Source organism: Leuciscus leuciscus, assembly GCF_965113295.1.
Source record: "Leuciscus leuciscus genome assembly, chromosome: 6".
Taxonomy (NCBI): Eukaryota; Metazoa; Chordata; class Actinopteri; order Cypriniformes; family Leuciscidae; genus Leuciscus; species Leuciscus leuciscus.
Window position 1 is genome coordinate 45,341,307 of NC_138730.1, and position 14,056 is coordinate 45,355,362.

At 37.1% G+C, this 14,056-nt stretch overlaps 2 protein-coding genes across 5 annotated transcripts in view; one reads left to right on the forward strand and one right to left on the reverse strand.

Moving 5' to 3' along the window:
- The first annotated feature begins 532 nt into the window (after positions 1 to 532).
- polr2ea (RNA polymerase II, I and III subunit E, a) lies at positions 533 to 12,665 on the forward strand. Of its 2 annotated transcripts, none has more exons than XM_082173260.1 (7): positions 533 to 659; positions 2,090 to 2,264; positions 5,900 to 6,015; positions 7,501 to 7,581; positions 8,464 to 8,522; positions 10,201 to 10,279; positions 11,929 to 12,665. In XM_082173260.1, exons 1-7 carry the CDS (start codon positions 627 to 629, stop codon positions 11,992 to 11,994), a joined length of 609 nt encoding a protein of 202 aa, XP_082029386.1. In that variant the 5' UTR covers positions 533 to 626; the 3' UTR covers positions 11,995 to 12,665. The 2 variants fall into 2 exon arrangements, with proteins under 2 accessions (XP_082029386.1, XP_082029385.1); XM_082173259.1 differs by having other exon boundaries at positions 536 to 676.
- arhgap45a (Rho GTPase activating protein 45a) overlaps positions 12,146 to 14,056 on the reverse strand; it is a 47,474-nt gene continuing 45,563 nt past the window's right edge. For all 3 annotated transcript variants that reach the window (XM_082172982.1, XM_082172981.1, XM_082172983.1), the window contains one exon: positions 12,146 to 14,009. In XM_082172982.1, coding sequence (XP_082029108.1) covers positions 13,768 to 14,009 — 242 coding nt within the window. In that variant the 3' untranslated portion in view covers positions 12,146 to 13,767. The remainder of the gene's footprint in view (positions 14,010 to 14,056) is intronic.

A 14,056-nucleotide genomic window follows, 5' to 3' on the forward strand; every position in this document is an offset into this window, starting at 1 on the left:
TTTTATTATATATATATATATATATATATATATATATATATATATATATATATATATATATATATATATATATATATATATATATATATATATATATATATATATATATTTTGTTGGAATTGAAACGAATTGAATTGGAATTGCAACAAATACAAAACAAATGTGTAGTAATACGTTTGAAAATATATTTAAAAAAAACTGATCTTATCTCTGTACAGCAGCTAACGTTAGTGGTTGGTCTTGATTTATTTATTTTTTTAGAAAAATGTCTTTGAACTTCCGTTTTTGCCGTAGCTTTTTTTAAAAATTATTATTATTGAACAATATCAGACAATATGTCATGTACAAACAACATGGCAACAAAAATATATAATTACACTATGACAGTAGGAACAGCTGCAATAGTGTTTATTACAGAAAAGAAGAAGGAAAGAGAGAGAGAAAAACTTGTCAGGTCATCATGATTTAGTACAATTTTGTGCCTGGCAATAAATGAGACACCATCCAGGGGTCCTTCGCCTCCTCCAATAAACCCAGCTTTCATCACGTGACTGATTAAAGGGAAGTGCGCGCGTGGTTTGAAAGTGTCTCGGGATTGTTTGATCAGGAACACGCGCTAATGGACGATGATGAGGAGACTTATCGATTATGGAAAATTCGTAAGACCATAATGCAGGTGTGAATGTAGACGGACTGTTCATAACTCTTTTAGTAGCTGTTTACATTAAACACGCGATCAGAAGATAAGTAGTGGTATGTACACAGAATGATATAGTAAATATAAGGTGAATTCAGGCTGATACTTTTTGCCTGTAATATGACTTCAACCTGATCTTTTTCTAAATTAAAATATCATACAGACTAAAATAATTATTCAGTTTAATGGCGAGACATTTAGAAAAATTAAATGGAATGAGATTCAGTACCAGACGGTGCTTATAAAACTAACAAACAAAAAGGTAAATGCTTAAAATTGAATGTAAGAGAATATTTTAGTATAGTATATATTATTAGTATAGAGGGAAAACTGTCAAAATAAATAATAGAAATCTATAAATAAATAATTTTCTTTTAAAGTCCCCCTGAGTCGATTTTAACCCTTAAAACTCATCTTTGATCATCGAAATGACATATTTAAACGTTTTATTCCTAGAAAAAAGACTTAATGCCTTAAAATATCTTGAATGTAACTCGACACCCTTGCCTCATTTAATATGCGCGGTTCTATGAATATGCAAATGAGCCCCGCCTCCACTCACTCGCTCAGCTCAGAGATCCACTGGTTGACGATCACACGTTGATCTGATTGGTTACAAGGTAGTTTGTGACGTCAGAAACACCAGCGATTTCAAAGCGTGTGTTTGAGACTGTCTTTGGTTCACTGCAGTTTTAAGGAGGAAATACTCAGCAATGCTGTCGACTTATGAATTTACACATGCTTTGTCTTAAAGCATATTAAAAACACCACATAGACACATAAACAACATTAAAAGCTGGATTTTCACCACAGGGGGACTTTGAATAAATAAATAAATAAATGATTAATCATGGTAAAATATTAAAAATGCTAAATTGAACTAAATGCATAACAGTAGAGTACTATAGTGAATAGAAGTAACGTAATAATGTAACAATAAAACAACATTTTATACATGAAAATATAAATCTGCCTTTTAAACTTTACGGCTGTATTGGTAACACTTTATTGACCTATTTATTTAACTAATGAACCTGGAATAAGGTTCATTAGTTGACATGAACTAAGAATAAACAATACTTCAGCATTTATTAATCTCAGTTAATATTAATTTCAATATTTACTAATACGTTAATAAAATCAAAGGTTGTATTTGTTAACATTAGTTAATGCACTGTGAACAAACAATGAACAGCTGTATTTTTATTAACTAACATTAACAAAGATTAACAAATACAGTAACAAACTCAGTGCTAAAACAGTGCTCATTGTTAGTTCATGTTAGTTAATACATTAATGTTAACTTATGAACCTTATTGTAAAGTGTTACCAATGCATTTCTATAGCAGGAAACGGGCGACGCTCATGTGCCGGTTCTCTCTCGTGTCGTAGCTCTGCCATGATCGAGGGTTCCTGGTGACCCAGGATGAGCTGGACCAGACCCTGGATGAGTTTAAGGCTCAGTTTGGGGACCGGCCCAGCGAGGGGCGACCCAGACGGACGGATCTCACGGTTCTGGTCGCTCACAATGATGATCCCACCGACCAGATGTTTGTCTTCTTCCCAGGTGAGATCTCGGCCCGTGTTCATCAAGCCTCTGAGGATTACTCTTTATTTTAAGGTGTCATTGTTACAGTGTAATTATATATGTAAGCACTGAGTAATATTAAGCAACTACATGTACTTACTATAGGGTTAGGGTAGGATTAGGGTTTGGTTGAGGGTTAGTTGCGTGTAATTATGCATAATTTACTGTTATTACTATGGTAAATGTAACATGCAACAAGGACACTGTAAAATAAAGTGTTATCAAAGTTCGTTATCAGGCATCTCAGTCATAAATTAAGAGAAGAACTAAAAGTGTCAGTCTTAGAGATGATTCATGACACAAACGTGATTGTGGATTACAACATTAACCAATCACTGAATAGATTTCCTTATTTAAGAATATTGTCTAAATGTCATAATTATTTGTTAACAAACAAGTATTCATTACTTCAATGAGCTCTGCATTAAATTATTACATTGTTTAAATTAATAATTTTTTAGCTAACTGTGATTTTGTATATGTACATTTCTGTAACGCATAACTTAGACAGTTTCCTCTGATAACAGATTACAACTAAATTGTAATGTGGACTCGTGCACTTTCTGTAAAGCTGTATTGTGAAAAGCGCTATACAAATAAACGTGAATTAAACTGAATATTCTCAGATAAATTCACATTGAATGGTGAAATTCCTAAGAGTTTACATTCAACCTTTCCTGTAGCTCAGTGGTAAGAGCATTGCGTTAATAACGCAAGGTTGTGGGTTCGATCCCAGGGGATTGCACATACCTATGTATAAATGTATAGGATAACACAATGTAAGTCGCTTTGGATAAAAGCGTCTGCCAAATGCATAAATGTAAATGTAAACACTCATTTGATAATAATTATCAAGAGAATACATTGGAAATGAAACATAAACACATTTTCTAACTGACCTGCCTAAATATAGCCTAGATTTTATGATGTAATAATAAGACATCATGGATTCCAAAAGAAAACCGAAACCGCTGCAAATTGATTCACACACTATAATCAATATGTTCTGATGATATCTGCTCCGTCACATGCATCTGTGCTGAGAGGAAAGTGGACATCTGGGGGTTTTCCCAACGAAAACTAGGTCAAGAAATGTCATTTGGTTAAAGGGTTTGTTCCCCCAGAAATGAAAGCTCTGTCAGTAATTCCTCTCCCTCATGTTGTTCAACCCCATAAGACCTTCGTTCATCTTCAGAACACAAATGAAGATATTTCTGATTAAATCTGAGAGCTGTCTCACTCCTTCATAGGCTTCTCTGTTAGTGAAACTTGCCGGCCCAGAAAGTTAGTAAAGACAATGTTTAAAATAGTCCAGTGACTCCAGCGGCTCAACCTTCAGTTTATCAAGCGACGAGAATACTTTTAGTGCGCAAAACAAACAAAAATAACAACTTTATTCAACTCTTCTGTGTTTCTCTGAGTGAGTTCATGAGTGTAACAGCGCAGCGCTTCTGGGTCGTACGTCAGAACCATAGACTGTAAAAAAAGATGGACGCCACCCCTTCGCTCTCTTCCATTGGTGAGAGCTGAAGCCACCAGTGTCCCGATATGGCGCTGACATCTTGGGGCTTGAGTCTGCGCGGTAGAGATCTCGGGAACCAGACCGGCGCAGTCGTGAGCAGGAAGTAAAGCCGCGAAATCAAGGCCACGCCCCCCTCACTCTCGGTGTGAAATAATGAATTATAGAAATTTAGATATTAAATTTAAAGCTCCAATCTCCTCAGTCCTCCGAAGATCCCGAAAAAAAGTCTGTTGGTGCTTCAGTGACTACTTCGCTCAGAGAACCTGTCAATCACAGCTGTCAATCATGACATCACACCACCATTTTTAGAGCATCGCGTAACTAACTAAAAACAAACTTATTATAAAATCAAACACTTGAATTTACATCAGCGTGATAAAAACTACAGTAAATGACAGAAACCACCTTCGGAAAAAAGATATGTGAAGTGTAATTAAATTGTTTAGTTGGTCTCAAGTCCCGTTGAATAACACGGGGAGGCGGGGCTTATGACCTATACTAGGACCAGTCACCGGGGGGCGATAGAGACGCTTTGGCTTCACTTTTCAGGGCTTGTGCGGCACGCTTGGTCAGAACGGAGGCTCACTATTGGCCAGAATCACACATGACTAGAGTCAGCCCATTATAGTGAGCCTACGTTCTGACTAACTTTCTTTCTAACTTTTCTGGGCCGGCAGATATCGATTACAGAGAAGCCTATGGAGGAGTGAGACAGCTCTCAGATTTAATCACAAATATCTTAATGTGTGTTCTGAAGATGAATGAAAGTCTTACGGGGTTGAACAACATGAGGGAGGGGAATTACTGACAGAGTTTTCATTTCTGGGAGAATGAACCCTTTAACCAGCGCTGAGAAAGATGATCCTGCTCTTTCCAAATGATCCTGTTTGATGAACCGCTCGTCGTCAAACATTTCTAAAACATTCTTCCTCTCATCAGTGCATCACAAGCCCATACTGACACCTCATAACCACCTGAGAGACCTCTCGAGCCGTCTTAATGAACTGAGAGCAAGAGTGATTCTTAGCTTTAAGAAATGTGATAACTTGCTTTTTTTTTACTGGTCAATTTTATATTTTTTATATTTTATATTTTGTCTTCTTTCAGACTTGTGGTGAAAAAAGTCTGAAATCCACATTTAGGTCTTTATTTTACTACACTTTGTCTGTTTGCGTCTGTAGATTTCTCATAAATTCAACAAAAGTTGGCTTTCTAAATCATCACATACACCGTTAGAAAGCTCTCTCTCTCCTGTACAATGGTGTCGGATCCAAATATGGCCATTTCCTTTTTATCAGCAACCAATCGTGAAAGTAAAAGGGCTGAATGTGCAATCTCATTGGCTGATATAAATCTTTAAAGCCCGTTTTCTCAAAATGACCTTTCTCTCATTCTCCAAGTCTGAAATCTCCACTTCAGTAGCACCGATATACACCAAACTCTCCAGTCTTGTACCTAGTTATATTATGAAAACATTTACAGAGGGATTTGTAAATATAAATTAGGCTAGGAATAATATATAACATTTTATTCCAAAAAACATGGCAAAAATAATTTTAAGGCTATTGACAGTATATTCTGATTTACAGGATAACAAAAAAGTAGATATCCATAAATCCCTCTGTAATTCCCCCCCCCCCCCCCCCATCTAATATGTGAACACAATGAAAAAATAATTTTGAACCTGGCTTTATCCAATACTCAGATTTCGTTTTTAAAATATGCAAATTAGCGAATTTTTTATTAGATATCGCCTAATTTGCATATTTAAACATTAAATTACACAAAACTTGTAATACATTTTTCTCATCTTAATGTAGGTAATCAACTGGGAAAGTTTCATGGTGATATCTGCTAGTTAAACAATTGACCCTATTCACCTGTAGTGTCTCGCCCGTAGACTGTAAAAAAATAGGTCTCACCTTAAGATTGAAAGTTGGAGTAAATTTCATGAATTCTCAGCACTGAAGAATAAGCATTAAAATGGCACTTTGAGAAGCTTGATAAATCCGGCCCTGACGCACGTGACTCTGAACGCTTCATATGAGCTCATCGCAGTGTGTGTGTGTGTGTGTGTGTGTCATCCACACAGAGGAGATGAAAGTGGGCATCAAGACCATTAAGATGTATTGCCAGCGGATGCAGGAGGAGAACATCACGCGGGCCATCATCGTGGTCCAGACGGGCATGACACCTTCTGCTAAACAGGTACACTCTAACACACCTGTGTCTCACCTGGAGCCGGGGACCAGGGCTCTCGTTTATAAAACTGTGCAGGATCCGCTCTTTCACACCTACCTTGTTTGGTCCGGATTTTCTGACTTTTCGGTTTGATCCGGATCAAAATGACAGGTGTGAACTCTCCCCCGGACCACGATCCGGATCAAACAGACAAGAAGAGGTAGTCTCGGTCCGGATCAAACTGAACAAAGGTTTGGTTCGTCTCTAGTGTGAACGAATCTTCTGTTTGGTTCGGACTTTCAGAACATTTACAGGAAGTGCCGGTGGTTCCCGCAGGATTGCTCGAGTCTTCTCCTCCTTTCCTGCCGGAGACGATGAAATGTTCACACGACGAGGACGTTCATTTGGCGGATGTGAGCACGCCTCGAGTATAGCTGGAGCTGCAGGGAGTAATGCTGTAATAATAACAGTATAGTGGGAATGATACGCGTCTCTTCATTCATTCCTGTCAAAGTTACTCGCCGAACTGACATCACGCTGACATCAGACACACGTCCGTTTACAGACCAATCAGTGTCGAGATGCAGCCCACAGAGATGATGACGACAGGACACATGTCATGTAAAGTGCTTTAGTTCGCTCGCATAATTGCAATGTGAAACCAATCCAAAACTAACCGAGTGTATAAAATGTATCAAAACATGAACTTTGGACCCGACCTCGTGCGACTCTCAGCTGTGGAAACTCGTTTACTATGCAGATCCTCATCTGCATATCATTTGCATATGCATATTCATCCACGTGATGCCATGTTTAACATGTACGTCACATTACCATTGCTAAAAATCATTTAGTAACCTATCCTTTGCCTTGTTTTTGAATAAATTTATCAAATAGTATAAAATACATTTAAATGGGACGTTTTTCTCAATCTTTTCCACGGGCCAAATAATATTTTTTATTGTTTTATTTTATTTGAATGGAAACGGATAGGCCTTATTGTGCATTATTGGCTGAAAATATTGACATTACAGACCGTGAGTTCTGCTATTATCATGCGCTAAGCAAACATTAAAACACAGCATGCCACAGGAAAAGTGTTCAAAAGCTGCGCATCCACTACAAATATTGCCATTTATTAGAATATAATTTTTTTACAAGTGATTTCATGTCATTTCAGTGCTTGACTCCATTAATGAGAGTGGCATATTTAATCTAAATGTGTATATCAGATGTAAAACGTAGTTTAAATCATTCTTAAATTTATTTAAACTGTTATTATGATCATGATTGATCTTTATATCTCATAATGAAGATCTTTCATCTGCCGTCCCTCAGATCATCATCTCAAGCGTTCGTACGCATGTTTTCATAAATCACACGTGTGTGTGTGTGTGAAGTGGCGAACGCTAATCTCTCTCAGGGCTGTTTGTGCGAGGGTTATAAACGAGGCCTCGGACGCCGAGCGATGATGATGATGATGATGATGATGATGATGATGATTGTTTGCAGTCTCTGGTTGACATGGCACCGAAATACATCCTGGAACAGTTTCTACAGCAAGAGCTGCTCATAAACCTCACAGAGCATGAGGTGAGACGCTTTCCTCCCGCTGTGACACACATATGTCATAAAAGACCAGCATAATTCACATGTTTTTATATATTGTGATTTGAACTGTGATATGATTAATATCTGCTGTTAAAAGAACTAGTAAATTCTTTCCATTTTGACCCAAGCACTAAAATATTTGTATAATATGAATATTTAAGAACATTAATATAAATATTATGAATATAAAAAATAAAATAAAAATTGAGATTTGTTATTGTAAGTATTGCACAAAAATATTTTATAATATGAATATTTAATATATTAAAGCTGATAGTATTTAAGAACATTAACAATATAAGGATTATGAATATTTAAAATATTTATTAAAGCGTATAGTATAAGAACATTAATCGTATAAATATTACATATATAAAAATATTTATTTAAAAAATCTTATAGAGATTTGTTATATGAACAAATTGCACAAAACATTTTATAATATACATATTTAAAATCTTAATGCGTATAGTATTTAAATTAAGAACATTAATAATATAAATATAATGAATATAAAAAATATTTAATAAATTATATTAAGATGTTAACATTGCAGAAAAATATTTTATAATATGAATATTTAAAATATTAAAGCGTATAGTATTTAAGAACATTGATAATATAAATATTACGAATATAAAAAATATGAATTATAAAAAAACATTGAGATTTGTTTAAACAAATATTGTGATGTAAACTTGTCTCGTTCTAACTTTAATTAAAAATGTTAAAATATGAATATAAATGTTATGAATATTTTTAATTCATATTTATTTATTAAAAATATAAAAATATAAGTACATATTTCTTTTAAATGTTTAAAATTCTTTAATGTATTAACATGACTGGTTCTGTGTCTTGCAGTTGGTCCCTGAACACATCGTCATGACGAAAGAGGAAGTGATCGAGCTTCTGGCCAGATAGTATCCAGATCTAGAGTTACACTGACTGTTGTCTAACAGGTTTCCCACACACTGCTTTACACTCGCTCACTGTTCACCACGTGTTACACACACTAGGGCTGGGCAAAAAAATATTGATTTCTCGATTTTAATCGATTCTCATTTTTACGAACCGATATCGATGCTTAAAGGAGAACTCTGTAACTCTAGCGAACTCTAGTCACTTCTTCGCTGATTTTCCCTTTTGTTGTCGCATGTTTTCCCCACGAGCTCCCCCTACAGCTGTGGGGGGGCGTATATTTCACAACACAGTCGTAAAAAACTCACTTGCGGCGGCCTCCTCCCCCTCTCTACCGCTGCTCATGTGCGTTTGTTTTGATCGGAGCAAGCCAACTGTATCGTGTGGAACTATGTCTACCGAGGTGGGTAATCTGGTAATACATCATACATGCGTGTGTGTTTATGTCGAATTGCCGTAAAGCCATTTGTGTTTCGCGCTCGTTCTCGTTCTAGTTCTCGCTTCTCACGAGACTTCCAATTTCACTTTGCCGGGACGGCAGTGCGCAAGTTGCAAGGTTGGTTTTCCGCCTGGGAACGCTGGGGGGAGCGGGGAAAGTCACCAATATCACCAGAACAGGTTGTTTAACCATCCAAATGATTTCTAGACAGTTTTATTAAGTTAAAAAAGTTACCAAGTTCTCCTTTAAATCCCAAGAATCGATTAGTCATCCTGTTTTCAGTTGATGAATGAATGGAACATTGTAGCACGCATCCCATCCAATACATCGCAGTAATCTTTGTGCTTTGTTACTATTGATATGAAACAAAGTCTCATATTTCAAATTACGTCCATTTTCTTACGAAATTCAAAACATAAATACCATTTCGGCGCTGTGGCGTGAGATCGCTCTGGCTCAGCTCTAGAGAAGCACATGATCTTCTCTTCCGCCTTAATAACACCAGTTACAGCGCGAGATAAACATGAATGAGCTTCTGAAAGTGTGTTAAAAGATCGAAATCGAAATCCGTATCATGTGACATGGAGTCGCTCAATCAGTGTTTCAGCCGTGGAAAGACGTCAGTAAAACAGCTTGTAAACAATGTCATGTAACGTCACATTTACCTCAGAAAAACCATATCCAGTGACCATAAACTCGTCAGTCAGCTAGAACAATTAACTCTAGAGTTGAGCGTTTATCTAAATATATGCTCCATTTTACATATTCCTTATAATTTTTAATGTTCTTCAATATTTAATGCATGTTTGAATAAATCTGGCAAGTTTTTATGACAGCCACCATTTAAATGTTTATATTTCATATAACTTTATTATTATAAAAATAAATAAGTGTAATTTAAGTGTTGTATACAAATCAGTTAATTTTTACCTTCAGTATTATAGTAGGCTAATGAAGCCTATAGGCTAGCACTGACTCCCATAGTTTACAGCATTATGAAGAGATTTGTTTTCCTTGAGAAAATTTGCCATGTATTGTCCCTGATATCCAAAATAATCAATATTGAATCGAATCGAATTGCAAGCTTGTGAATCGAAATCGAATCGAATTGTGAAATTTGTCAATACCCAGCCCTAACACACACACACACACACACACACACACACAGACACACACAGACTGATTAGTGTTCGGCTTCTCTGTAACGTCACCTGTGAACAGCTTTTCTTGACTGTCATCAGTAAACTCAAGGAGAGCCAGTTACCCAGAATTCAGCCTGGTGATCCAGTGGCACGGTACTTTGGGCTGAAACGAGGGCAGGTGAGAATCACTTCATCTGAAGACTTTTGTGCAATTTACTTGGTATTATAGTTAGGGCTGGGGTAAACGATTATTAATTAAACGATTAGTCGGGCGATTATTTTATCGATTAGTCGACTAATCTAACGACTAATTGGAATTATTTATCCTGTCTGTTATTCGCATATCTCTGTCGAGCCGTTACTCCGATGGATTTCAAACTCGACAGCTGTCTGGGCACGAGTAAGTGCAGTGCCAAGTTTGACGTTGTTTGGATGAGAAATGCAAAAGATATGTTAAATATATTGGTAAAAGAAGCACTTAGAAGGTTGTGGTTTAAAAATAAACATTCTGACATAAACACACTGTCAGCTACAATGTTTACTTCTGAATAATATAGTATAAATGTGATAAATCCTTTTTTTTTTCATGCAATTAATCCATTGAATCAATATAAAAGTTAATTTTCACATTGAAACTGTTGAAAATACACAACAAAGTAAGTTGATCCACATATGACAGCCTCTGAACTCGGTCAATACTAATCTGGACTAAACATAGGCTACATTCAATCAGCCATCGCTAGAAATACCTTCTGAACGACGGCGACCTTCTTTTTTGACGGCGATCAGCTGTAAAATGGCTTAGGTCCTGCTCGGTTTTCGTTGACTTTGAGTACAAGAATTGAAAGTTTTTTAAAAGATCCCCTGGGGTTAACGTGTCAGCATTCGACAGAAGTTTGACGCTGTCGTGTGAGAACAAGCATCAGTCGGCATTTCTCTTCCTCCCGCGTGCCTCATCTTCTTAATCTCCTCACGTAAATGATTAGATTTCGATGGCTTACGTTTCTTCCCTACGGCAGAATCCACCACAGGTTCATCAATGTATTATTTTTTTTGTTTGTTTGTTGATCAAAAAGTGCAAAGTAGATAAGGAAAACTAGGATGCCGGGTGTCAGAGCGCCACCGTTACTGTTTACAATGCGTGGAATGGTGCGCTGTGATTGGTTGAGCGGATTTGTGGCATTCTGCAGAGAAAGGAGACGTGTGTGTGTGGCGAGCTGTACCTCCGGGAATGGTGCAAAAAAATAAATAGATAATAAATAAAGAAGCGTCGACGCCAAAAATATGACGTCGACGTAATTTTGGCGTCGACGTCATCGACGCACCGCTACAGCTCTAATTATAGTATTGAAGTATTAGTCAAACCAAAGTGTATTCAGACCTTTTCTCACATTATCACAGTTTATTCGCTATAGTTTAGAAAATGCTAATAAAATATGACAAGAACTCGGTTGATATATATTTCACTGGTTTTGTCCATTTGTTAGACTGTCTCACACATGAATTATGTTGAATATCTGTCAGCTGTTAAGTTTAACTACACAATTAGATAATACCAGTTTAGCTCATTCTGTTCAGTCTGTGTGTAAAAAGAGCATTAGCAATTAAAGACAAAACATGATCAGCTCAAAGTGTCTGAAGAATTTTTGGTCCCAAATGTTCATAAATGTTACTGGTAGTCACAAGTATTTTTGGGTATAATATGTCTCAGTTTACTTTATTGTGCTCTCCTCACTTACATTAATGACCTATAGTGTCCTGCACACACTAGTGAGATGATATCTGGTGTCTGTATGTCCATTAAAGACGTGGTTGTGCGTGTCACAGGTGGTGAAGATCATCCGGCCCAGTGAGACGGCGGGACGATACATCACATACAGACTCGTACAGTAAAGATCCATCAGGATTTGATTCTTCTTTAAGGCTTTTCATTGTCGTCTCATGATCTTTTGGTTTATAATGGGCGATTCTTGTGATGGACGACAACAATTAATTTAATTTCCCTAAAACTTGTTTGTTTTTGCAAATCAAAAAATAAATCAACTTTTGTTTAATGAATGGTTTTATTATGGCGTTGTGAATATTTTAACGTTTCTTCTGAATATATACAGTTTGGGAATGTACACAATGGTTTCCACTCACGCATTTATCAGTCAAGTCATGTGGTTAGTCTGAATACATGGTTCAGATGAACAACCATCCTTGTATGAGTAATGAAATATACACACTATAACAAATAAAGCATATGTTTGAAAGAGAAATGAGTGACGCATTAAAACCAGCACTGACCAGCAGCGGCTGTTAGTTCAACACAACCGTAACATCGTCTTACGCTCTTCTGTCAATAAACAAAGAAAAGGCTCCAGTGCTTTAGATGAAACTGTAATAAATACAAATGTTAAGAGTTCCTGTATATTCCTATGACAATATATGTGGAGACTTTTTAATATCTACACACCTTGAAATTGTATTATTAAATAATAATGGCATATATATGTTTGTTTCTGAAGGACAGAAATGATTGTTTTCCAGTTCTTTATGGTTTATGCTGAATAGTGCACAGATGTATTGTGATATTGAATAAAGAGACGCGTTATTATAAACATCCAGGTCATATTAGCCAATATTTGAAACTACACTGATCTCACTTCTACAATCTAAGGTCATATCAGTTTGCCTGTCAGTCAAAACCGTCTTAAAGGGTTAGTTCACCCGAAAATGAAAATTAGCCCATGATTTGCTCACCCTGAAGTCCTCCTAGGTGTGTAATATGACATTCTTCCTTCAGACGAATACAATCAGAGTTATATCAAAAAATGTCCTGCCTCTTCCAAGCTTTATAATGGGAGTGAATGGGCATTATTTTTCTTTAAGTCCATAAGTGCATCTATCCATGATAAAAGTGCATCTATCATCATAAAAGTGCATCTATCCATGATTAAAGTGCTCCACATGGCTCTGCGGGGGTTAATAAAGGCTTTCTGAAGTGAAGCGATGCATTCTTGTAAGAAAAAGATCCATATTTAAAACGTTATTGACTAAAATAACTAGCTTCCGGCAGACAGCCACACACAAGTCGACTTGTGCCACAAGAGAAACACTTGAGGATGACGATGTGTGATGTAGATGTAGGAGAAGCACAAGCTTTGACGCCTCTCGCGGTTCAAACACACAGCGCTGGGCAACTGCGCTCGTCATTACGTTGTGCGTCAAGTTCAAGTGTTTCTCTTGTGGCGGAAATCTATGCGTACGGCTGTCTGCCGGAAGCTGGTTATTTGAGTCTATAACGTTTTAAATATGGACATTTTTCTTACAAGAACGCATCGCTTCACTTCAGAAGGCCTTTATTAACCTCTCGGAGCCGTTTGGGACACTTTTATGATGAATAAATGCACTTTTATGGACTTAAAAATAATAATAATGCCCATTCACTACAATTATAAAGCTTGGAAGAGCCAGGACATTTTTTTATATAACTCTGATTGTGTTCGTCTGAAAGAAGAATGTCATATACACCTAAGATGGGTTCAGGGTGAGTAAATCATGGGTTAATTTAAATTTATGGGTGAACTAACCCTTTAATATGACTATTGTTTGACTTTGGGAATTAACACATACAAATGGTCTAACGGTTGAGATGGTTAAATTCCTAACGCCTCCCTGGCCTTACTGATCTGAGACCTGCTCGGAGTCGTTTTCCTCAGTTTCCCCTGTGCCGGTGGTCTGCTCCGGGATGGTCTCCGGGACGAGTGCGCTCAGGTCCAGGCTCACTCTGGGACTGGTCTGCTCTTCTTCTGTACTGGTCTCGCTCTCCTGACTCACCAGAGGAGGGCGCTGTCCTCTCGCTCTGCCCTGCTCCTCCACATCAGAGTCTGAGTCCTGAGAACCTGAGGAACCCACCGAATGACCTGAAGAGGGAACGGTACACTCGTTCAACAGTAACACGGCACAATTC

What these genes read in the sequence shown, in the direction of transcription:
- polr2ea (XM_082173259.1), top strand. Translation starts at nt 620, where the DNA reads ATGGACGATGATGAGGAGACTTATCGATTATGGAAAATTCGTAAGACC. An exon ending in TGACACCTTCTGCTAAACAG is followed by an intron (nt 6,016 to 7,500) that starts GTACACTCTAAC and finishes GATTGTTTGCAG; the next exon opens with TCTCTGGTTGACATGGCACC. An exon ending in ATCGAGCTTCTGGCCAGATA is followed by an intron (nt 8,523 to 10,200) that starts GTATCCAGATCT and finishes GACTGTCATCAG; the next exon opens with TAAACTCAAGGAGAGCCAGT.